General features: G+C 40.9%; 1 protein-coding gene across 9 annotated transcripts in view; it reads right to left on the bottom strand.

Moving 5' to 3' along the window:
• PHLDB2 (pleckstrin homology like domain family B member 2) overlaps positions 1-26477 on the bottom strand; it is a 99401-nt gene that overhangs the window by 39138 nt on the left and 33786 nt on the right. For 6 of the 9 annotated variants that reach the window (XM_050956617.1, XM_050956625.1, XM_050956650.1 and 3 more), the window contains 4 exons: positions 20644-21030; positions 16695-16838; positions 15675-15812; positions 1820-1948 (listed from right to left, as the gene is read on the bottom strand). In XM_050956617.1, coding sequence (XP_050812574.1) covers positions 1820-1948; positions 15675-15812; positions 16695-16838; positions 20644-21030 — 798 coding nt within the window. The remainder of the gene's footprint in view (positions 1-1819; positions 1949-15674; positions 15813-16694; positions 16839-20643; positions 21031-26477) is intronic. The other 3 variants (XM_050956641.1, XM_050956668.1, XM_050956686.1) reach the window with 1 other exon arrangement.

Below are 26477 nucleotides of genomic sequence, written 5' to 3'. Positions count from 1 at the left end.
AAATTATTATTCAATTTCATTCCACAAATCTGTCTGAACAAATACAAACTTGATTTCTTTAGTTAGCATTATCATCATCATAAACAGAAGTAACAGAACTGATCTTTACTGTAGGATTACTTCCTCAATTACTGCCAACATCCCACTGTCACACAGAATTCAATTTCACAGGAATTAAACATTAAAAGGTGGAATCATCTGTGCATACATGCATTTGAAAGAACTTTCTATTCAGAACATGTTCTTACAACATGCTCATCATCCGAGTGCTTTCCAGTAGTAGATTAAACAAAGTGACTAACATCTGTCATTTTTGTTCTTTCATTCTCTCCCCAAGGGAAGAAGTGTATGCAGTGGAATGTTTTGTTTTGGATTTTTTACATATAATATATACACACACACATTGCTATCCATTTGTTTATCTCAGAGAAGGCAAGGTCAAAGAAGTGCACCTTACACTTGGAGTGGAAGGTGGTCAGGGTTATGATGGTTCTTAGCTTTTAGGGAGGTCATTCCACAGTCTTGGACCAGCCCCAGAGAAAACTGTTTCCTGCACAGAGGAGCTTTACCCTAATGGCAGAAAGTCCTATTGTCCCAGAGGAGCACAGTTGTTGACCACAGTCTTCATCCCAGAGCCTCAGTTGATGTTTTAGATATGCTGAGCCCAGGCCACGGAACTCTTTGAAATTAAGGACTGAAACCTTGAATCTGATTTGATAGTCTATGGAAAGACAGTGTTGAGAGCAGAAGACAGGTTTGATGTGCTTGTGGTAGCCAATGCTGTTGAGGAAACATGCTGCAGCAATTTGTTCAAGTTAGAGTTTCCTAAGTGCTGAAAACTTGAAGCCCAGGTATATCACATTGCAATAGTCCAGCTAAGAGTAAACAACTGAGGCCAAGTCAGCATCCACCAGGATGGGGATGGGGCTGAGTCTCCTAGCCCATCAAAGACTATAGAAGGACAGAACTTAGTGACAGCAGTGCACTAACAGCACATTGGTTCATATTGTCTCACTAGCCCTTTCAACAACCACATGTGCCAACTGATTAGAAGATGAAGAAAAACAATTTCCAAATGGTAGCCTCAGAGATCTCGGAGAGAAAAGAACCCCGCAATGCCAGTTTTACAGTCTTTTCAGTAACTAACTATACTTGAACTTGGACTGTACTTTAACTTTGTTATGTTACAGGCAATAAAGTCAAGTTAGACTGTAAAAGTGTTGAATAAAATGCAAGTATGTCACTGCAAAGAATGAAAGAGAAACTCAGATATGTAAATCAATTGTGCAGACACAACCTTAGGAATGACATTTTCAATGCATGATTCAGATTGAAAACTAAATTATGTACTGAAGAAAATAAGTATGCACAGCAACACAGAGAGACCAGTTTACAGTGTGGCAAAAAAGCAACAGATAATTGTGTCAAATAGCAACAAGAGTTAAGTTTATCCTAATTACTGAAACCAAGTATTTGTCTTTGCTTGTTCAGTTACAGGGTGATGCTCTAATGTCCATCTAAATATCACAATTCTTATCAGCTTTCACATCAGCCAACAGGCGCAGGCTGTTAATTATATGTGACTGGTTTATAGCTTTTAAAATAGTACAACAAATTTTTTAATCCACTGATTTGCATTCTACTCAATTGTCACCATGAAAAATATTAATTAAGAATGCACTGGAACAAATACTTAACCCTTACAACTAAGCTGCAAAAACTTTGCAGATGCTTCTTTGCATATATGAGATAGAATATATTACAATTAACTCAGCAATTAAAAAAAAAAGTTTGTGCAATCTTGAAACTTGCTACTGACCCTCTTCAGCTGCTGCTGTAACTGTTCCCTCATGGATTCAGGGCAATTATCAAGCTGGGTCTTCTGTTCGGAGTAAAGCTCCTGAAGCCTCTCTAGTTTTTCCCTTTCAGCATCAAGCTTTATTTTTTCCTTTGAACCAGAAAATAAAGAACAGAATTACCTTCAAACCCAAGCAGTTGTTAGCAATTATGATAATTAATGAACTCTAAAAGCCTAAGCATGTAGTTCAAAGACAGATATTCACTGTTAGTAGAAATTGCAATGATAGGGTATAAAGTTGACATAAAACAAAAGTTAATCATTGCAGTTGAGTAATTAATTCTCGTCCTAGTCCTTGTTCTTTGTGCACAGGAGTTACATTCTTCCCACTTTCATGCTCAAAAGGCATTGGCTAGTCCAGTCCCATCTTTCAAATCTAATCTAAATCTTTCTTATCTAGTAAAAAATGGTTAAGGAAGCAGCAGGCATGTTAGTATGATGATGGAGAGAAGTGGAAAAAAAGTAGTTTTTGCAAAGAGCAGGGTGAAATATTATATATACTCTGGTTGTACAGGAAAACTGGAACTCTCAGGATGGGTAAACTACCTGTCTACTTCCTGAGCACAGATTAAAAAGCAGTAAAATGATGAAGTGAGGCAGATTACGGTGAAGTAGTATGTTTGGGACAGGAAATTCTGTTTCAGTATCTAAAACATATTGAACTTGTTCAGTTAATCCCGCAGGGAACTGTTTCTTGTTCTCTAGGATGCTATAAGGCTGCTTTACATACTCCTCCCTGAAAACTCCAGCCCTGTCCCTAGCTAGATCTTCTTTTCATTTCTCCAGAGTACATGAAATTCTTGAATGTAACTTACTCACTTCATCACTGGCAAACATACTTAGGTGCATTCCCCTAAACATTCTTCTAACGTGTCTGGAAGGAACAGTATGCCTGACATGCCATAGAAAGCTGCTGCCAGAACATGTACAATTCCAGAAACCTTGATGGGATAAATTAGTCTCTAACAGAGGATACCCATCAAGAACCATCTTCACCTATGAAGACAGCCAGGCTTTCTTAACACAATTTTTAGTCAGCTGCTGCTCACAGACTCACTCAAATATTGTTCAATCCCTGCTTCTTCTCCTCCTCTTTGAGCTACACACAAGCTTCTCATTTCCCAACAGACCTCCATGTCTTCTTGATATTTTAGGTGTCTTAAATGTTCCAGCTTCTGTCTTTGAACCTTCCAAGGACAGTTGAATTCTGGACTGCTACGGTATCCACTCATTTGTTCTCTTCTCTATCTTCTCTTTCTCTGTCCTCTGAAAATGAGTGCCTCTTTTCAGCAGCTCCTCACACTCAGGTTTTGCAGTCACGATATATGTTTTGTACACCTTGACTAGACACTTCTCTCACCATACAAGATCTTCTGTTTCACGAGCGCTGAATGCTCTTTCATATTCTCTGCATTATTACTGAAACTGTCCTCAAACCTTCATAGTACCATGGAGATGAGGAAGCAAAATTATGTTGTTTGTTTAATCTCCTTATATTCTCCTCTCCTCTAAAATGGCGGTAATATCACTTTCCCAAGGCAGGTTGTTTTTTTTGTTTTAAATGTTTACTATCAGATCTCATGTGAACTGAAATGCTCATTTTGGTCATTTATCAGGCCATGCTATCAGGCCACAGAATTGCCCAGAACAATGGACAATTTTCACAAACTCAATAAAAACCCAGAGATTGAATCATCCTATTCAGTATCCTGGACTCCACATCCTCACCCCTATTCTCAGACAACATAAGCAGTGCTCATGGGCAAGTACGGAGCAGTCCCGACTTGACTGAGGTCACACAATGAGATAGCAACATATAGTTGAGAGTAGAACCCGGGAGACATAATGTCTAGAGCTCAATGCCTCATCTATTTATTGTCAACTGTTCTGAGATCAAACTCATTCCACAACAGGCCACCAAACAGTCATCAAATTACTGCTTTGTCACTACTAGCCCAGAAAGTGGCAGACAGAGTATCTGTCAGGATTTTAGCAAAGGCAGTCGGGACCGAGGTCTGCGCAGAGTCAAACCTGAGGCTGAGAGTAGCAGAGGAGTTTGTAGTCAAGTTCCAGGCTGTGGTTGATATCAAGGATCAGAGTCCAAATCAGGTTTCAGGGTTTGGGTCAAGAAGCGAGGTCCAAATCAAGCTGAGGTTGAAGCCAGGAGTTCAAAAACCAGGAGCAGAAATGATCATGACAGCAACAGGAGATCACAGCTGTTGCCCAGACACTTCCTGGAATGCCTCGTGGGTTTATATAGGGCGGGGAGCCAATCAGGAGCCATGAAGCTGCTGTCTGTCAGTCCCCTTGAGGCAGAACTTCCCATAGTCTGTATCCACAGTGGGTCATGGCTTGTGGAGCGTGACCTGGTTATAGCTGCTGCTGGGTGGCAGCATGGTGATGTTAGCTACCTAGTAGCTATAAAGGCCTGGGTCTGAGACCTAGGCCTTGCAGTAGCTCACATCCTGAGTCAACCCTTTCCCCAGCACAAAAGGGAATCTAAATATTTCATAAACCAATACCCAGGTCTTCACAACTCTAGCTGTCAGTTTCACATTAGACACCATCAGATTGCTATGTGAGTGGGATCAGGAAGAGCAGAGCCATCTACAGTGACAAGAACTACTGCAACCTTGAGCATAGTTTCATTACTCCAATAACAGCTTCCTGGAGATCCAGGCAACCTAACAATCACACTAACTCATGCAATAATAGGCAAATCAATCTAAGTGTGAACAGCTAACATCAGCAAATATATATAACTCACTGAGGACTATGCCAGAAATATTATTACTTCCACCAATAAGCCAGTAAAGTAGTCCTTGAAGACTTAAAGTAAATGATACCCATCTCTTCTATTTATAACTCAGGAAGTTCTAACATCCCAGCAGACTGGCTCACTTGTGCAATCATAGCAGGAAATGTCACATTAAGCATTTAGAGGCATTATATGTTTTGCAATTGGTAAATTCCACCAGCACTACTGACTTTGCATTGGTTTACTTCACACATTCATAATATGATAAAGAAGTGAACTGAACAAGTTATCTGCACTTCAATAGTATCTTCTGCCTAAGATCTGAAAGAGCTTTATAACCATGGGTTAAACCTAATGGCTCTGTGAAGTAGGTACTACTGTCCCACACACTACAGACCACAGAATGTGTTGCAGTCTGTTTCCGTGAACTGTCCAATGTTACAGTCAGTGACATAGCTGTCACTAGAACCCATATGTTCTGGTTCCCTGTGCTACTCTTTAACCACATAAACATCCTGACTCTTTTAAGAGAAGGTTTGGAAAACCTGTAGGAGAAAGATACAATTTAAAATGGCATTGACCTAGCTAATAAACGTTCTACTGTTATTTTATGCACTGTGGTACCCCTCCCTCCCTTTCTGTGCTCTCCTCCAAAAAATTTATTACAGAGGGTATGTCTACATCTAAAATTTTGCAGCGCTGGTTGTTACAGCTGTATTAGTACAGCTGTATAGGGCCAGCGCTGCAGAGTGGCCACACTTACAGCAACCAGCGCTGCAAGTGGTGTTAGATGTGGCCACACTGCAGCGCTGTTGGGCGGCTTCAAGGGAGGTTCGGGGAACGCGAGAGCAAACCGCGGCGAAGCTGGTCTCCTTTCCCGGTTTGCTCTCTCGTTCCCCGAACCCCCGAACAAGCAGGTCTCCTTCCCTGCGGTTTGCTGGGTGGTTCGGGGAACGTGAGAGCAAACTGGGAAAGGAGACCAGCTTCGCCGCGGTTTGCTCTCCGCGTTCCCCGAACAAGCAGGTCTCCTTCCCTGCGGTTTGCAGGGTGGTTCCGGGAAACGCGAGAGCAAACCGCGGCGAAGCTGGTCTCCTTTCCCGGTTTGCTCTCTCGTTCCCCGAACCCCCGAACAAGCAGGTCTCCTTCCCTGCGGTTTGCTGGGTGGTTCCGGGAACGCGAGAGCAAACCCGGGAAAGGAGACCAGCTTCGCCGCGGTTTGCTCTCGCGTTCCCCGAACAAGCAGGTCTCCTTCCCTGCGGTTTGCAGGGTGGTTCCGGGAAACGCGAGAGCAAACCGCGGCGAAGCTGGTCTCCTTTCCCGGTTTGCTCTCGCGTTCCCGGAACCACCCAGCAAACCTCAGGGAAGGAGACCTGCTTGCTCGGGGTTCGGGGAACGCGAGAGCAAACCGCGGCGAAGCTGGTCTCCTTTCCCGGTTTGCTCTCGCGTTCCCGGAACCACCCAGCAAACCTCAGGGAAGGAGACCTGCTTGCTCGGGGTTCGGGGAACGCGAGAGCAAACCGCGGCGAAGCTGGTCTCCTTTCCCGGTTTGCTCTCGCGTTCCCGGAACCACCCAGCAAACCTCAGGGAAGGAGACCTGCTTGCTCGGGGTTCGGGGAACGCGAGAGCAAACCGGGGAAGGAGACCAGCTTGATTACCAGAGGCTTCCTCAGGTATGCTGGGATACCTGCTTATTCCACGGAGGTCAAGAAAAGCGCTGGTAAGTGTCTATATTTGATTACCAGCGCTGGATCACCAGCGCTGGATCCTCTACACCCGAGACAAAACGGGAGTACGGCCAGCGCTGCAAACAGGGAGTTGCAGCGCTGGTGGTGCCCTGCAGATGTGTACACCTCCTAAGTTGCAGCGCTGTAACTCCCTCACCAGCGCTGCAACTTTCTGATGTAGACAAGCCCAGAGCAAAGTTATAAATGTGAGTTAAAACTAGCTTCAACAACAGGGAGAGCCACAAAGTCAACTTCTGTCTGTTAAACACCTTCCCTGCAATTCCAACTGCTTTCCAAACTTCAGTCTTCATTCCATAACAACATTAGATTCAGATGAGTTACCCTTTAATCAACACCTATTTCTGCAGGAGAAAAGGAAAACCCAGGAATGAGACATGTTGCCCTGACACATTTTCCACTTTGGACCGTATTCCACCTTCATATACAGGTGCTCATCTCCCATTGAATCTAACTACAGATACATGTAAGTATCTTGGGGGGGCGGGGAGGGGAGAGAGATATTTGGGTATTTAGAAGCACCCTTGAAACAGATAATTTTGCCCAGTAACCAATTATGGGATACATAGGTAGTATATTTATTACTTTGAAATATGAAGCAACCTTGATAATTAAATCTAAAGTATTTGTGATTTGGACACTTATTTACTGGTCCTGTAGGTCATTCAACACAACCTTTCTTAGAAAACTGAGCAAAAGAAACACCAACATCTGTCTGCAACTATTACAGTTTCTCTTTACATTCAAGATTTAAGAGGAAATTGCAATAAGGTTAGTAAGCAAGAACTTCAACCACCAGCTTCATTTTGGATGGCCATGGCATGACACATTCTGCGCATGATTGCTTTGTTCAAGTGAACCAGCAAAGTATTAACAGCACAAACCAAAAAGTGTGCTTGAATACAGGATCCATAAATAATAAAATACAAGCTAAATAGGAACAGTACAATATGGTTGGCAATGCAAAATTAACCCAGCATTGTGGGTTTGTTGGGAATTGGTCATTTATGATCGCAGCCTGGATTCTGACATAGTACAGCCTTCTGTTGCGATGATATTAGTGGGGGAAGGGTTTGATCAGTTGTCTTTCCTTGTACCTCGCAGTTAGGGGGACAGGAGAAAGACAGGCCGGGGAAAAACTTTAAAAAATAATTAGTGGAAACTATAAAAAAATTGCTTAAGGTCATTGTGAAAGGGACTGCATGGATGGGGTACAAAGATCTGACTCTGCTGCCTTCAAAAAAAAAAGGTCAAGAAATGTTATTTGACATGAGAAACATGACAAAGAAGAAAGAGCAAACAGGCAATTCTACATGCAATAATAAACGTTCACCAAAGATCCAACACAGAGTCAAGTCTCCTACTTCAATTACTCCAATTTGAAATACCTCAGGATCTGCATCGGTCAGGAATCCAAACCCACATCCGTTTAACACTGTTCTAAGATAGAAGACTTTATATGAGGATGTCATTCCCATCATGCTTATTACCCTTTCAAATAGACTAGACTATTAAATCAGTACTTCCCTAACAAATTCTTCTAGAGCTTTCCGAAAAGCAAGCAAGGACCTAAACGGGTCTTCATTCTGAATAGCATCTCCACACACTCCAATTGTTTCCATGTATGGCCAGCCACCCATAACCACATTCCAGAAAAGCCCCCCTAAGCCTACAGTCAGATAGAAAGATGTCATAAGAACTGGCCAGCAAGCAAAGGAGGAGAAAGAACATTTCTTTAGAAAATCAGTGGGCCTGTGTGAGCTGATTCTGGCTCATGGAGCTCAGGTTAAGAGGCTGTTCAGTTGCAGTGTAGACATTCCAGCTTGGACTGTAGCCTGGGCTCTAGGACCCTGAGAGGTGGGATGGTCCCAGAACTCGGGTTGCAGCCTGAGCGTCTACACTGCAATTGAACAGCCCCTTCGCCCAAGCCCCTTAGCTAGAGTCACCTGGCACGGGCCAGCCATGGGTTTTTCACTGCTGTGTAGACATACCCATTGGTGCCAACTGGCAAATGGTTCACTGTTCTTTACAAGCAACTCTTATCTTAGACCTGACAAACTCACTATACCCAATAACCATTTTCATGGTATTTACCCATAAAGAGTAGTATTATGAGGTCTTCCATGAAAACTTGTAATTTAGTGATATTCATAATTATTGAGAGAGGTGTATATGGGTAATATTTAAGAAATATTGTAACTATATTGAAAACTATACCCTTATAGCAGGGGTGGTCAAACTACGTGTTTTAAGCCAGCCCGCAAGCTCCTGCTGGGGAGCGGGTTTGGAGCTTGCACCCAGCCAGGGCAGGGGTGGGGAGTGCACCATATGGCTCCCGGAAGCCGCGGCATGGCCCCTCTCCCCCTCCTATGTGCTCCAATGGTCCCCTCCAGAGCTCCAATGGGAGCTGCAGGGGCAGTGTCTGTGGATGGGGCAGCATGCAGAACCACCTGGCCATGCCTCTGCGTAGGAGCCGGAAAAGAGACATGCCACTACTTCCGGAAGACACTTGAGGTAAGCGCCACCTGGAGCCTGCACCACTGAGCCTCTCCCCACGCCTCAGCCCTCTGCCCCAGTCCTGTTCCCTCTCCCACCTTCCGAACCCAAATCCCAATTTTGTGAACATTCATGCCCCTCCATACAATTTCTATTCCCTGATGTGGCCCTCAGGCCAAAAAGTTTGCTCAACCCTGACTTATAGCTTTGGAGCAAAAGTGAGTCACTAGAGAATCATATGTTCAGTAATGGCCTGTTCAAGCAGGAAGGAGCTGTCAACCCTCCCTGGCTAGCTGAATATGTAATGTATTGCACAATTGCAACAACTCAGAAAAACCAATTGAAACCATCAAAGATACACTATAAACATGGCTCTATCAAATTCATCACCCATTTTCATAAATTTCATGGTCATAGCATTTTTAAAATCTTGAATTTCACAGTTTCACATAATTAAATCTTAAATTTCACAGTGTTTTAACAAAACAAGAACACATATTTAAATATAGCAAAATATAAACATGTAAAGCCCATGACGACACCCAAAAAGTGACAACCACCCCATACCATGCCACCCTTACTTCCGTGCTGCTGCTGGCTGCAGTGCTACCTTCAGAGCTGGGCGGCGGGAGAACGGTGGCTGCTGGCCAGGCGCCCAGCTCTGCAGGCAGCACCGCTGCCAGCAGCAGCACAGGAATAAGGGTGACAATACCATACCATGACACTCTTTTTTTCTGCTCTGCTGCCGGCGATGGCACTGCCTTCAGAGTTGGGCGCCTGGCCAGCAGCTGCTGGTCTCCAGCTGCCCAGCTCTGAAGGCAGTGCAAAAGTAACAGTGGCAATATCACAACCCCCTACAATAGCCTTGCAATTCCCTTTTGGGTTGGGACCCCCAGTTTGAGAAATGCTGTTATAGGGTAAAAGTACATAAAAGACCAGATTTCTCAGTCTGTGACATGTTTTTCATGGCTGTGAATTTGGTGGGGCCCTAACTATAAACATCAAAACCACTTGGGAGTTTAAAGGAACAATATGACAGCAAGGGAATTGCCCTGGCTAAGAATAAAGACAAAAGACTGATTCACTATATCACAGTTTGGAGAAGACACTCGGCACCCATTCACTGAGGAGGTATGCCAGTGTGTAGGGGTAGTTTATGAAAGATGAGGTCCTGGTTCCTTGGGGAAGCAAATGCTGCGAAAGACTGAACTTTGGGGTGAGAATTGACTCTATTAGATAAAGAAGGTAACTATTAATAAAGTGTAGGCCTTAGTTCATCTTTTAGTATTTTGTTTTGTATGCAACTATTTGTTTCCATCACTTTCACCTGTTTCTATTTGGGTCTCTATTCTTTCTTAAAGAAATTTCTTTTTGTTTTACTATACCTGAACTCAAGTACAAACCGGGGTATACGCTTCCTTTGGGAATGGATGTTCTGGGATTTCTCCAGAGGCTGGATACCACAGGGGGACACTCTGAAGGGATTCTGGGGCTGAGGTGCATCTATTGTCAACCAGCAGCACTGGTCCCAGAGAAGAGTGCTTGAGTGACTGACAGACTGGTTGTGTTAGGGATCTGACACCCAGGTGGCATAGGCAAGCCTCCCTCATGCAGGAGGAGGGTGTCAACAAGGTGACTGACAGCCTCGGGTGCCCCGAGAAGTGTCACAACACTATATAGACATGTATATGCTCCCAAGGGGAGCCTCACCCTGTCCATAAAATAAAATTCTTAGTGGCACTGCGTTCTAACTATTTCAGTGGAAGGAGGACGCTCTGCTTTTAGTGACTTGCTATCAGTAGGGCTATAACATCTGTAGGGAATTTGTCAAGATATATTCCACCCCCCAAAAGTCAGCCTTAGCCCTCCAACTAGACAGCAGATGGGGAACACATCCCTTGATGGTCAGACAGTAAAGGAGGCTAATTGAAGAACAGTGAGACAGGGCTGAATGTCAGCCTTTCTAGTGTTTCTAACATATTGCCAGTTTCCCAAAATTGAAAGCACTTGCAACATTGTGGCTGGATTTCATAAAACAAAGAGGACTGCTTGACATTCTGAGAACAAAAAAACAAGATGGAATGAAGCAGACACGTTGTTTGTTCTTCCCTCTGTACTTTCCCCTGTTTCTTTACGGCCTGTTTCCCACACTCTTCTGTCTTAGGAGAGAAGCACAGTTGTGGATGAAAGCTGGCACAATTTAATTACTAATGGTTAAGGCTGTCACTCAGACACCAGTGGTGAGGAATGATAAGTGCCTGCCAGACATGGAGAAAGGAACATGACACGAAAGAGAAAGCCATTTCCTTATCTTTTCCAAATACTTCCTATGGTGGAACAAGGGCTGTTTCTCATGCATACCATAACAGATGGCATACAGGAGGAGATATTGTAGGAGGGGCTCACTCATATGAATCAGGAGCTTTCTATCAAATGCCGCAAGCATAAAACAACTACAAAGCTAAGCAATTCTGTATTAGACTAAACAATACTGCTGCTTTAAGTACAGCCCCACACTAGCGGATATCAATTTATTTTTTTTAAAACATCAAGTTTTTTCCAGTTTGTCAGCATTTTAATATTCAGTACACCTTAAGAACTTCATATCTTCCAAAAGCTGCTCAATTTTCAACTAATTTAGCCTAAAATATCCTTCAAGTATTATCCCCATTTCACCCACGGAGAAACAGAAAGACGTTGCAACATGTTGACAGACACACAGCAAGGCAATGGAGAACTGGAGTTCCTAAACTCAAACTCTAAGCATGCTTCCTCACTGATTAAAAACATCTCCCTTTCTGGAAAACACCACCTTTAATAGCACTCCCAGAACAGAACAAGTAACAGTCTTCCCAGCTAACCATAATATTCCCAGCAACACAAAATGTTTTAAATACGAAAACTTCAAAATATTGGACAATCTTAACACATACTGGTTAATAACAAGAGGATACAAAAGAACACGTATCCTTCTAGCAGTACAACCAACTGTTCAATTTACTTTCTTTATAGTTGTCTTGGAATGAACTTGAGGTTTCCAATTATCCATTATCACCTATAATGATCCTTTTCCCCTACCAGTATCCTCATTGTTGCCGGACCCTATTCACAGCCTTTATAGACTTCAGCATGTTTGTTACTTTTAGGTGGTAACCAGTAGCCCTGATTTCAATTAAATTACTCAACTGCTTAAAATTATACATATACTTAAATATCTTGCTAAATTGAGCAGGGAAGATGTAAAAATTTATGGAGTTATTAATCTGTCTGATTCTTTAGGCTTTGCACATTTTCACTGCAGCACAAAAACAGTAACCTGAATTTTAGATCCAAAAGAGACTGGACTCTCACCGTTAGAACTACCACTGTGTATAATTTTGTTTCTTGCAGTCCCTTTTAAAAGATTGGCAGACTGGCATCTTTTCCTTGGCTCAATTTCCATAATCCTTACAGTACAGTTTTGGCTCTGAAGAGCCAAGTTTCAAATATCCTGGCATATGTGAGATGTTTTACTTTTTGCCCCCAAAATACTTTCACAAAATAAAATGTAAGGTGTGTTATCCTCTGCCAACCACTCCCTGACTTCTGTATGGAATATACTCGTGAGGAAATGGACAGGAAACACTATGGATGATAAGAGACATCATTCCAGAGTATACTTTTCAGCAAGACATGAGAGGGGATAACTCTTCACTCCTAAAATTTATGTTTAAGTCTCTGGGCCACTTATTTCCAGGCAGCAAAGCCTTTCTGCCACAACTTCTATTAATCAGTGCCAAAGTTCACAAGCACTGTCCTTTTGTCATGTCCACCTATTCATTATTTCATTTTCTTTTTCACTAAATTTTCATCTCTGTTTTTTCAAAATGCTTTAACTTGGTTATGCGTAAACCAAGTCGATGATGGTATTTCACTACATATGACAAAATTTATTTTCACATCTGGATAATTCAACATGGATAAATACAGTTTTATACAACTTTCATAAAGACAAAAATCACTCATAGACTGAGACAGAGTATGGCAGGTCTCCATCTCAAAGTGTAATTCGGAGGAAGTTGTCATTGAAAATAGCGCAATGAAACAGAGGTGCTAATTCAGCCTTCACAATTGTGTCACTATCACATAAGTAGAATGCAGACGTGGTCTTTCCAGTAAACAGCAAGTTGGGGAAGCGGTACGGGGCAGGGGGGAGGCAGGAGCAGGGAATGTTTATTTTTTGTACTTGTACAGTTTGGTTCTATACAAAGAAGCCAGGTTAAAATCATTGTCAAAATCTGTAGTAAAGTTCTTTCCCAGGAAGCATGAAGCTACAACCAAGTATCAAATTGCATTAGCACTCCCAGGCCAAGACAGTTCCAGGTCTCTCTCTTTGTCATGGGTGGGTAATGGACATTTTACATTCTGGAGCACTAACACTACTTGTGCCTCACAAGAAGATGACTATTGTTGTTGGGGATACCCAAGTAGTCAGAGAGTATCTGTGGTGGCCAAATTTCTAACACATATGCTCTAGGAGAAAAAAAAAAAAAGCCATGGAACCTTTAATGATTACAAGGGGTCAACAGATGGCACCGGCAAGCACCAAACTGAGCCCTGACACTATTTGGGGAGGTAGGAGGGGGCATAAGTTTAATACTGCCTCAGAGGAAATATGCTGAATCGTCAGAATCACTTTAGGCAGCATTTGGGAGGGGAGGGAGGGCACAGAAGGGGAAAGGTGTTTCCCATCCAACTATAGGATAGGCAAGAACTTGCTTAGCTCATGAGATATTCAGAGAGTGTAATCTTACATAAACAGAACTATTAAACAAGATACTGAAAATTATTTTTTTCAGCTAGCTAAAGAATTATATTTATTTGCATTACATGCCCAATTTTTTTTTGTTAACTTTTCCTTCCTCCTCCAAAATATTACAGCTATGACTTTATGACATTTTACTTCACAATTTGCATGATGTGATTTTTTTTTCTTTTTTTAAAACTTTTTATTTTCTTTAAGCCTCCCAGGCCACTACTGGAGGAGATTTGTATTCTCTCACTTACATTTTTTGTTTTTAATATAAGAAACTTCAGACTTTGGCAAAGCCATGAGTATGAGTACTGAAAGCATTCTGAAAAAAAAATTAAATCCATTTATAAAGGTACACTCAAGACAAAACTAACTAAAATATTTTAACCTATATTACTAACAGCATCTTGCATTGTAAAAAACTAAATATTTTAAATAAATTTACTTTTCAAACAAGAAAAGCCTCTTTAGGCAGCTTGTTTACTTTCTGCTTTGCACTGAGCTGGAAAATTAAACTAGACTTGCCATTCTCACTTGCTGATTAGCATTCACATGTACAATGCTGCTATGTTTGGATTCACAGTTCTGTTAGGGAATATTTAAAAGTGCTTCAAAATGTAAAAACGTAGAAAAAATAAGGATTAATTTCTATTTGTCATAAAGTTTGAGATTAAAAGAGAACAAGTATGAGAGAGAGAGAGAAAACATTACTCAGACATTGAATTTCTATCTAATTATCCAAATATTTGGGGCTCACACAATACAGTCTGAGAATCTAAGCTCCCTGGCAGCATCCCTTTAAAGTAAAGCTGTTTGCAGAGCTGTAACTTACCACCATTTCACCTGAAGCCTGGCCAGTGACCAGCTTTAGACAGGTCTTTGGCCAATGAGAAAAATGAAACCTATTAAACTGATTTTATGCTCAAGTTAAAAATATGACTAAAGAATCTGCAAGTTGAGCATTACTAAAAGTTGCAGCAGCACTGATATATAAAGTGAGTGCAGGCCTGAGGAAGGAAGCAGGTAGGGAAGCCTAATAAAGTTTAAGCATATTTACATGTGTCACTTCACAGAACAAGGAGGCAACAGGATTACTCTCTGTGTAACTTCAGTGAGCATGCAGCTGAAATGTGGAGTTTAGGCTCAATACATGACAGACAGCAATGGCGTGGAAAGAGTTCAGAGAAAATCAACAAAAGCTATTAGGAACTGTAGGCTTTACTTAGAAGGAAAGTTTACAAGAACTAAAAATGTGTCGTTTCTGTAAACCACACAAGGGGATGGTGAAAGGTTCATGGAATAATTGCAAGGAAGCCTGTTTCAGGCGATCATCCAAGGAACAAAATTTAAAACCAAAGGAACAGAATTAAGTGACTAAAGGATGGAGAAGAATTATTTAGAGTAGTTCCAGGGAGACAGTTTTAAACTGAGTTCTGGGATGAAATTAAGAAAAGACCAGTTATTGGCTGAATATCCAGAAAAACTTCCTGACAGTTAGATATAATAGGCTGTGAAATGGTCTTGCAAGAAAAGACATGCTGATTTGAAAACACACTAGACAAGAGCTTAGAGGAAGCAATTCTTCTCTGGCTTGATGGGGACTAATAGGTCTTTTCCATTTTGGGTATCTATGATTTGTATTTGAGTTATGTCAGTATTGCACAGAAGTAACTCTATTAAAAAACATTTGACAGTTATGACTACACATACTAAAGAACTAATTAATTAATTTGCACATGTAGAAAATTCTTTGTAGATTGCCAAAATTTAAAAAGTTAACAATTTCCAAATTGAATGAACCTGCATACTTGTACTAAAAGTATACATTATTAATTTATTTGGACAGCTGTCTTATTTATCATTCCGCAACAGTACAAGCTCTTGAGATATTTTCTACCATATATAAACCAAGTAACCCGCCTATAGCCAGTGCATGTTACAGAGCTCTTCCTTTATGTTAATAATTTGAATATATTTTGAAGATCAAGGACTAAATAGCCCAAAATTTGTGAAGATAACTTTATTTACCTTTGTCTTTTCACCAATAACATTTCTCTCCAGCTCAGCTATTTTCCTGTTCAGATGATCCAATATTTCCTTCTCTTTCAGAAGTTCAGTTGTTTCAGATTTCTGTTCCCCATCCAAAAGAGCACATTCCATATCCAGCTAGGAACACAAAACATTTCTCAAAAGCAGTCCATCTTACAAAGAACTCTTCGTACACATTTTTTGTTACATTTTAAAAAGTAGTGTTGATGCCACCAAGCATGAGCTTCTACATGTTACAAAGAGATCACAAATATGTAAAAAGGAAAACCTCACCATAAAATATTGAAACATAAACTAACAAACCAACTTTTAAATATTATTTGTTCAGCATTTATTTTTTAATTCTCCTCTTCTTTGCTTCCTTCTGTATGATCCTGTACCTGCTACTTGTGCCAGCCTCTGCACTAACCACTTTTGGAACAGCTGCTTCTTTCCTGTTGTTACTAATTAGAGACAGGACAACTTAAGGCCCATACAGCTTGGTTTGCAAGTGTGAGATTCCAGAAACCAACAGTGCTTCATAGTCTTGCCAACACAAGGGTGAGGAGATTTAAAAAGAAGTTATCTCACATCCTTACCCTTTAAAAGGCTACATGAGATACAATACTCCCAAGTGAGACAAGATACTCAGATGAATCCATCAACCATTCAATAATCAGGACTATTTTAATTACATTTAGGAGCATAGTAGTTAGAACTAGAAAAGGCCAAATAGATCGTATAATCTAGCCTCCTGCAAGGGAAGAAAATAGTCCCTGTAGTACGGAAATATCAGCTAATATGATATTGCACTTAATTTTGGCCAAAAGGCACAGGATTTAAAGGCTATGTAGATACATGAGACTCCTATATATTTTTATATATATATATATACACAAATATATATATACACACGTATAAAACAAGATGTGTGCATATATACAATTTTAGCTATTTAATGAACATGACATTTAAAATCAAAACATGTGAAAAGAAACAGGAGACCTCATTTCTTGATACCTCTCTTGAAGATTCATCCATCTGGTCATTTAACTCTTTGATCTTCTGTTCAAGTTCCTCTAAGTTATTTAGTATTGTTATGTGTTCTTCCTCCAGCCGACCAAGCTCCTGCCCTCTTTGCTCATCGCTTGTGCATTCTGGTGTCTGTAATTAGTCATTAGGTGGTGTTTATTAATAAAATTCCAAAGCAGTACATTTTCTCCTTCCTCTCACTCTGTGTTCAACTACTTTACACAATTGTTGCATTTCAAGAGTTCTCCTTTTATGCCTGCTAATTGACACTTCACTTGGAAGCATTGGTTACTGAACTTCATACTATATGAAGTCTTTTCTCATTAACTCTTCTTGTTAGCTATATTCTTCAGACACTTCATACATCGTGTTATTTTGGCTGTAATAACACAACGTTCTCTCTTACTAAGTAAAACAGTTACAGGAAGATAAATTTCTCCTTTTAAAGTATACTTCAGTTCTATATATAACAAAAACCTGGATGTTACAGCATTTCACAAGCAAGTGTCAAAATGAGCGGTTTTTGTAAGATGGGTGCACAATTAGCATGGCAAACCATCTTTAAAATCCCTCTCTCCTGCCTCAATTATTTATTGGACGATTATGACAGATATAAAAAGTAGCATTAAAGATATTTTTGGAGTTTATTTTACCCAGGAAAGCCTCGTTCTGAAACAGCAGCTAGTTTTTAAAGTGTTCCTGCAAATTATCCTGTTTTCTAAAGGCTGACGCAATAGGGTCAAATTACTTTTTAAGGTCACTCATTCATTGTCTCCAGACAGAATTAGAATCAGATCCTGGCTCTCAATCCCTTGCTTTAACTGCTAGACCATATGGCCCTCTTCAAAAGCCAGTGAAGCTCATCTACCTAATTACTATTCTGAGGGCAGACATTTTAACAGGAGATCATGTGCAAATCTGACCCTGATATTTGAGAACAATGAACTGCATTTCATTAACACTCAGGTGCCTGTTACAGCTCTTCTCTTCCTTTAGCAGAACACACTTTACCATGAATGAATGGTATTCCTTACTTAGTAGTGCTAGTAATCCTATCAGGAAAGCCTCTGTTTGTCTGGTATCCTGTTTGGCTAATGGTGACATATCATCTTCAATTTCAACTTCCCAATAGAGATTAAAAGTAGGATCTTTCATTTATGGAAAGAAAGTAAGTCATGAGCATGGAAGGGTTTCAAGAGTATAATAACATGCACATGAAGTGTTTTAATGTAAATTTCAGATAAAAGAAAGGAGAGAATCAATAATATTAAGGTGTAGTTACAGGGAACTGGTTTCTGCTTAAAATACCCTTATTTCTAAAGGCTCGGCAGAAAGACTTTTAGAGAAGCATCCCTCTTTTTTTCCTTTAAAGTAAATGATATCCCCTTTTACCTGTACATGACCAAAAACAAGTCAATACAGAAGATACTTACATTTAAATGCAATGAAGTGAATGTAGCCCTTACTACAAAGGGATAAGGAGAGGAACAGAAAATATATGAAAGCTACCATCAAATACAGGAGCCACCATCAAGCACACAATGTGAAAAATCCCCTGCTATGAGGTGATGATTAAGATGACTAAACTGAAGAGTTGCGTCTTGACATCTTCTTTATTTTGAGAGTCCTTAAAGAGTTAGCACTGAAATGGATTAATGATGATCTAGTTATACTGTAACTGACTGGATATTCCTGTTGCGACCTGATATAATCTATCTCAGCATTTCTCAAACTGGGGTTTGCAGACCCATGGGGGTCTCTGAGGGTACTCCAGAGGGTCTGCGAGTCATGTCTGGGCCCACCAGCCCCGCTGATCAACTCCTCCTCTTCTCTCCCAGTGTCTCCTGCATGCTGCGCAACAGCTGTTCGGCGGTATGCAGGAGGCACTGGGAGGGAGGAGGAGGAGCGGGGATGGGGGGCGTTCAGGAGAGAAGGTGAAATGAGGTGGGGAAGAGGAGGGCAGGGGTACAGCGGAGGCGGGAAGAGTTGGGGCGAGAGTGGGGAAGGGTTGTAGCCCCGGGTGGGACTGGGTGGGCCGTGGCCAACCCGCTTAGCATCCAGCCCCACCCCCTAACCCCAGCTCTGCTGTGGCCCCAGCACTTGCCCTGCTTCACCCACCTGCCCAGAGTTCCTGCTGGGGAGCAGAGTTGGGGAATGGAGGCTTGTCCTGCTCCACCCACTCGGTGCTTCTGCCAGGCAGCAGGGTTGGGACATCTGGGCTTGCCCTCCTCTGCCCACCCAGTGCTCCAGCCAGGGTGCAGGATCAGGACATGGAGGATTGTCTCATTCCACCTGTCTGCCCACTTGGTACTCCTGCTGGGGCCAGGCAGGTGGGCAGAGTGGGGCAAGCCCCCACGCCAAAACCCCATGTTCTGGCTGGAGCACCAGGTGGGCAAGCGGAGCAGGGCAAGCCTCTGCGCCCCGACTGTCTTAAAAAATAAGAAGCCAACAGAAACATTTCCATTACAGTGGACATTTTAGGGAGGAAGGAATGAGAGATGATTCTAATTCTTTCCTCTTCTTCTGGCCACAGGCCTGACTGCTTGAACTCTGACAACAAAGTTGGTTGGGAATTTTTTCATTAAACATGTTTTGATCAAAAAATTCTCATTCATCAAAACCAAAATGTTTCATGGAAATGTTTCGATTTCAATTAACTTTTCTTGATAGACAGGCAGGGGTCTGACAGAACCAGGGCTCTCAGGGCTTCCAGGCTGCCTGTTCCATGGCAGAAACTCCTACAACTCCAAAGTCTGGAGGGGAGACCCCTGGAGTCTGGGGGTGGGGAAGGATGGAGCTTGTGATTTCATTTAAAAATAAAACAAACAGAAAAACTTTGATTTTTCTGAAACAATTTTTTTTTAATTTCCCTTCTGCAGAAAATTTCTAATTTTTTCAAAATGATGGAATTTTCCATGAAATGGAAATTCTGAATTTCAACCAGCTCTACATGAAAATAATTCTAAATTAAATTTGCTCATTCCATGCCAACTGGTTACAGAGCCACTGAAAGTTACAACATATATTCAGTGCAAAGGAACTTACTAGTAAAACTAACTACAACACAAAATGTAGAAGATTAGCCTATCACTGTTCCATCTGAAGGAAAGCTGCCAAAAGATAAACAGACATAATGAATAGCAAGATATTAATTTGATTTTTGAATTGTTAGCTATTAGTAACATCACTAAGGACATTATTTTATTTTATTAAAAGGAGCACCCTTTTAATTTACAAGACTGCACTGTGAAATGAATGGGGAATATTCTGAAGCAGTTTCTTAAAGAGCAGTAGATATTTATTGGAGAATATCCTTGGACAGATTTTGTGGTGTATGAATAGGTCGACTGTCACAGTACACTTCACAAGAAGCAGCATGTTGATTGGAGCAATGGCTTTGTTCAGAATAAGAAAAAGGGATTGGGGAGTAAATTCAGCGAGGCGATTCTTTTCTGCCCCCTTTAAAACTATTCTGGTTCGCTGGTCAGAAAAAATCTGGTGATCTGAGAGCAGGCAGAAATCTCAGTCAAGGGGAAGAGAGAAATTACGTGATTTTTTCCTCTTCTGGCAACAGACCTGAATACTTAAAACAGTAAGTCTCCACATGACAACAATTATAAATTAATTTTGCTCATGAAACTTGAGCTGTCTACAGGACAGTTGAAATGCTACTTATTTAAATCATTGAATATTGTTATTTACCAAGCTCCCTCTTCCTGACAGTTTATCACTTGGGAAAAGTACTTAAAATAAAGTTTTCATAGCAAATGAAATCACCAATATTTCAATTCATACTGGACCAAAACAGTTGTACTGTGTGACTAAAACTTATCTTTAAGCCTTTTTCTTTGTGATTTCCACCATGAAAACTGAATTCAACTGGAAGACTTCAGCCAAGTGTTCCCAATATGCGATGTTCACTTCTCAAGAATCTTACCTTTGGTATGATACTTAGGTACGAAGATTCATTGGAACCCTTCAAGAAGGCAAAAGAAGCTAAAGGTGGAGTCTTCATATTGTCACTGAAGTGTTCATCAGCTCTAATTCCTCTAGAGGAAAGGAAAGTGGAAGCACTTCGATTGAGATTACTACTACACTCTGAGAAATCAGAATCACTTGCTGACGATTTCAAGTGGTTTCTAAATCTTGCGTCTGGATTCATCTGAGAATCTTCAAATACAGAATCTTCATCTGACAGCTGAAGTTTTTCAAGTTCTTTATTAATTTTTTGAACATCAGCAACAGTGGTAGCAGCAGCAGGATCACTATCAGGTTTGGAATATTCAGCACATAAATTGAGGATGGTCTCCAGCCGCTGTCGCTCCTAGTAATTGAAACAAACAGTGCTAAACTTAACATACAAATTTCAAGCAAAGAAAATGCCAAAGCTACACAGAGGTTCACTATTTTTTTAAAAGTCATTAAATTTCCTTATGTGCCTTTACCAGTCTAGGGATAAAGTGTTATACATGTTTATACATATACATAAAATGATGGTGTCGCAGAGGAAACAAAAGTTAATGAGGCAAGAAATCCTAAAATTGGGAAATAATTTCTTTAGAAAAGAGTTTAATGTAAAATCAGTGTAACAGTAAACACTGTCATACTGTGTGTGTGTGTGTGTGTGTATATATATATATATATATATATATATAAATGTCATATAAAAAGGGATTTAAAAAACAACTGGGTCAAAAGTGAGTTGTAAGATAGAGAACATAGAAGCTGTTCTCCATTAAAGAAGATCCCACATTCTAGTTTCAAATTTCCCTTTTCACCACAGAAAAAGATAATTTTTATTTATTTCCAGTAGCACCCAAACATGAATAGTCCTGCCCAATAGAGCTTACTATCTAAAAGATGTGTCAATCTACTTTGTACTTTTGGCTACGCTCCTCCCAGAGATTAAATGATTACACTAATTTTACATAGAACCAATTTACACAGAAGTCATTCCCCTTTTTTAGGATTTTCTGTTTCATTAACTTTCATTTCCCCCTTCTTCTCCACACTCCCCCACCAATTTTGTAAGTTGCTTTACATCTGGAGACATTCACCTTTGATCCTTAGGAGGTTAAGAAGGAAAATAATATGTCATGACCAAAGGTTGACCAAAATGGAACAGAACCTAAAATGGGGTTATTGCTTTGCCAGCAAACTGTTAAGTTATAAAAGCTCATGAAGGAGTCACACCATTTTCTTAACATTGAGAATATGAACAACTATGACAGACTTCAAGCTGTCATGGCTCAAGCTATTATAGAAATACTTAATTCCTCAGAAGTTTTGAACAGCTCTGAAATATTTTAAAAAATTATTAGAAAGCAAAACCAGATTTGTAATGCTATATATAATTTCTTTTAATATCAAATTCAGAACAAAATTACTAGATTTTTAAAAATATACTATGACTTAAGTTCCTTTTTCCTTTTGTTAAAAAAAGAGGGAAAAAAATTTAATTGGAAAACTGGTTACCATAAGCCTACTTAAAGATATTAAGACCTCATTAAGATAGCTTCATGTTTTGCATTAATACCAACACTAATGAATAAGGTTTTTGTACATTTTTCATTTTATCTCTAGGAAACACTTCTAGACTATCACCCAGAACATTTAAAAACAATAACAACAGCAACAACATCTCTTCTGAATCTCCCTCCTGCCAGAATCGCTACAGGCTTATTCATTTTCCAAATTCTTCCTGGCAGTAAATCCAAAATCAGATTTTGCAAGATAGCTAACTTCTTGTAATCCTATCTCACTTGAATCAGCAGCAATTAGAAATAAGAACCAAGTAGAAGAGTTAGAGCAAGACACTCTTTCCGGTTTCTCTGAAGCAAACTATGAGTGTAATAAATCTTAACACAAATTAACAAGTACTTAACTTTTAGTAGGATTCAATGAAGGATTACAGAATTACATGGATAAGAGCATCCACAGTTAATGTTAAAGAGAACAGATGTATGTATTTTTTTAAAAAGATCTAAACCTTCCTGTTTCAGGGCATAAGCAACAGAAATAAGACAGAAATTTTCCTTTTGGGTAGCTTATTCCAGTTTGTCCACTGTAGAGCTTCTTGCACCATCCTCTGAAGCCTCTGGTACTGAGGCCATTGTCTGAGACAAGCTGTTGGACTATATGGTCCACTAGTCTGATTGGATATGGTAATTTTTATACATTCTTCAATAAACCAGTTGGCAGATTCAGCAGATAGATGTCAACTTCAAATCTATGACACCCCACCCACCCCAGTCTCCAAAAGCCCTCCATGCAACTATCCCCAAGCTTCTAAGCCTCTCCTTATTCCCCTAACAGATTCATCCTCCTTTCCTCCTAGCTGCTACCTTTAGGGCAGGCAACCCAATCCCTAAAACACTGCGCAACGGCTGGCCAGGGACTCCATCATTTATGTATCTCTTGCCGTTGCCACTGGGTGAGGCCTAGCCCTTTGATACTATTGTCATAAGAGATAGAAATGAGGCAGACAATATTAGAACATACAGTCCCATTTCCCCCGCAATGACAGGATATATTTCCTGTCTCCCACTTCATCAATACAGGACATACCTGATTCAAAACCACAACAACATTTTATCTTTGTTAATTATCAAAGGGGTAGCCGTGTTAGTCTGGATCTGTAAAAGCAGCAAAGAATCCTGTGGCACCTGCTATAGACATCTGTTAGTCTATAAGGTGCCACAGGATTCTTTACTATCTTCGTTAAAAGGCTTATGGGATCAATGATAAACTACCACTTTGTCAGCTGATGGGAGGCAGGGTTATTTTGGGTATCTTTACAAGTCTTAGCAATGCAGAAAAACACTTGGGGAAAAACACAAATTAGAGCAAAAATCTCTCTCACTTTTCAGAAAGTTTCTGATGAACTTCTATATTTGAAGACACGTTATAGAAATACTTATGTCCAGTATCAAAAATAGTGTCGTTTGCTGTCCTCCCTACTGCACAACTAAGAGGGGAATAAGTTATCTCATTTCTATTTCAAAATGTGCAGCAGTGTATTAAGAGGCTTTCACACAGGAAGTTCTGTCTGATCCTATTTCGTGTATTCTATTTTTATCACTTTGTTTGCAGCCAACTTCTTCTAGTTCCAACACACCTGCATTCACCAGTTCAAGCCATAAATTTTTAAATCAACTGGCAAGCCAAGAAAATGTCCCAGCAACTGAAGCGATAAAGGAGGTGGTATGTGGATAAAAATGTATTAAACTACATTATGCAAGGAATGTATCATACTAGCATTCAGGTTACAGACTACAGAAAATATTAAAAATGCCAAATTGGATTGTGCTGTTTTACATTTGATGCATGAGGCTTCGAATCAAGACTTTTAAGCCTTTTTTCAGTACATTTTCCCTTTAAGTTTCCTTTCTACTAGTGTATACCATTTGCCTGTGTTTTTAACCCACCATGCCTAGAGCACTGCGCGGATACAAAATGTATATCAGCGGATGTGGATATCTGCGGACGGGGTGGCTCAAGGTATTTTGCCGCCCCAAGCATGGCAGGCAGGCTATTTTCCACGGCTTGCCTGCGGGAGGTCCTCGGTCCTGCAGATTCAGCAGCAGCCTGCAGGAGGTCCGCCGAAGCCGCGGGACCAGTGGAACCTCCGCAGGCATGCTGCCAAAGGCAGCCTGCTTGCTGCCCTCATGGCGACCGGCAGAACGCCCCCCATGGCTTGCCGCCCCAGGCACACGCTTGGCATGCTGATGCCTGGAGCTGCCCCTGTCTGCAGACATAAATCAGATATCTCCAGAGTTGCAGGGCTCTAGCCACAATGAATGAGGCCAGCAGGGCCACGGCCAGTGATTGAGCCAGGAACCACAGTGGCAAAGGCAGCAGCATGTTGGGCTGCCGCTCGCAGGAGCCAGCAAGTGGCAGTGCTGCTTTTACTTATGCAGTTCCTGGCCTGGTTGCTGACCACGGCCCTGCTGATCTTGCTATTGTCGCTAGAGCCCTACAGCTCCACAGATACTCACTTTATATCCACAGATAACAAATGTTGTATCCATGCAGGGTTCTAACCATGCCATCTGCTGTGAAAAGTGATGTGTACAACTCTAGTGCCTATATTACACTAACACACACACCATTGTTAGCACTGATGAAGCTATCTGGATAGACATGGCAACCACTTCAGCTACTCCTCTTTTCTGTGAATCTCATTTACATGCAGGTGTATGAATTACGTAAATGCAAAATGGTGATGTCAGATCAAGATATCAGGGCAGGGCTTGCAAAATCCACTTGATGAGTCATCTGTAGCAAGTAGGAAGCTTTTCACGGAAAGTGCCATTAGCAGAATCTAAGATTCCATTAATAAAATATATAGAAATAGAGTCTATACCCCTAATTATTGACAAGTTAACATGAACCAGATATAATCAATGCAACAATGCCTACCGCTGTTAGCAGGCAAGATTGCTCCAATGCCTCTGATATGCTCAGAGCTTTACCAAGGAGCAGCAGAAGACTGAAAACTGACCAGAGTTCCCACCACTACTCTTTAGAACCTTGTGAGTTGCAAAGAAACTAACAAGAGGCTTATCAGCTTCCTGGTGCATCAAGCAGCAACAGTATGTGCATTGGAGCTATTCAAAGGGGAGAAAGACTCAAAAAGAGAGACTGAGATGGGGTAGAGTAGTAGAGAGACACCTCCTCCTCCTCATCGCAGATCCAGGAGCTTATGGGAAACTGAAGACAGAAAGAGCAGAGGCTTCTTTAATAGAATTCTAGGAACGTAGGGCTGGAAGGGACCTCAAGAGGTTATCTAGTCCAGCTCCCTGTGCTGAGCCAAGAACAAGTGAACCTAGATTGTCCCCTAACAGGCGTTTTTCCCATCTGTTCTTAAAAACCTCCAATGATGGGGATTCCCCAGTTGGAAGTCTATTCCAGAGCTTAGCTATACTTGTAGTTAGAAAGTTTTCCTAATATCTAACCCCCTTGTTTTAGATTAAGCTTCTCAATTCTTGTCCTACCTTCAGTGGAACGGAGAACAATTGATCATTGTCCTCTTTATAACAGCTCTCAATATTTCTGAAGACTTATCAAGTCCCCTGTCCTCCTCACTAATCATTTCTCAAGAGTAAACATGCCAAGTTTTTTTGACCTTCCCTTATAGGTCAGCTTTACTAAACCTTTTATCATTTTTGTTTTTTCTCCTCTGGACTCTCTCCAGTTGCAACTTCAAAACACTGTCTGACCAGAGTTTTTAGAGTGTTAGCACAAATACCACCAAATCTGTTGACCTGAGCTGGGAGGCTTACGTCTCAGGTTCCAAAATGCTGTGTAGACATACCCACACACACACTCTCAAAGTGGAGGGGGCAAAGGTTAGTTAAACAGAAGAGCACTACATGGGGAAATTGACCAGAACAACCTATGGCAGAATAAACTATTCCAGAATAGCTCTCCATGTGGACACTCTAGTCCAGAATAATCACTGCACTTTGTGGGCACACTATTTATTCCAGAATAAAGTGATTTTTATTTTGGAATAGTATGTCCACATGAGGAGCTATTTTGGAAGAGCTATTGTTTATTCCATAATAGCTATTCGGGTCAATTTCCCAGTGTAGAAAGCTCTTTTTCTCTTCCAGCAGCCAGGAAAAGGGTGGGGGAATTGGAGAACAGACACTAGTTACCCAGCAAACATGAAGCTCCTGAGCAGAAAGTACACTTGCCAGGAATCCTAGCAGCCTCACCCTCCCAACCTTTTTTTCTTTTTTGAAAACATTTTGAGGCAGAGGCTGA

The sequence above is a fragment of the Gopherus flavomarginatus genome, chromosome 1 (assembly GCF_025201925.1).
Source record: "Gopherus flavomarginatus isolate rGopFla2 chromosome 1, rGopFla2.mat.asm, whole genome shotgun sequence".
NCBI lineage: Eukaryota > Metazoa > Chordata > Testudines > Testudinidae > Gopherus > Gopherus flavomarginatus.
Note: the sequence above shows the minus strand (reverse complement) of the source record. Positions and strands in the feature narration are given on the sequence as shown.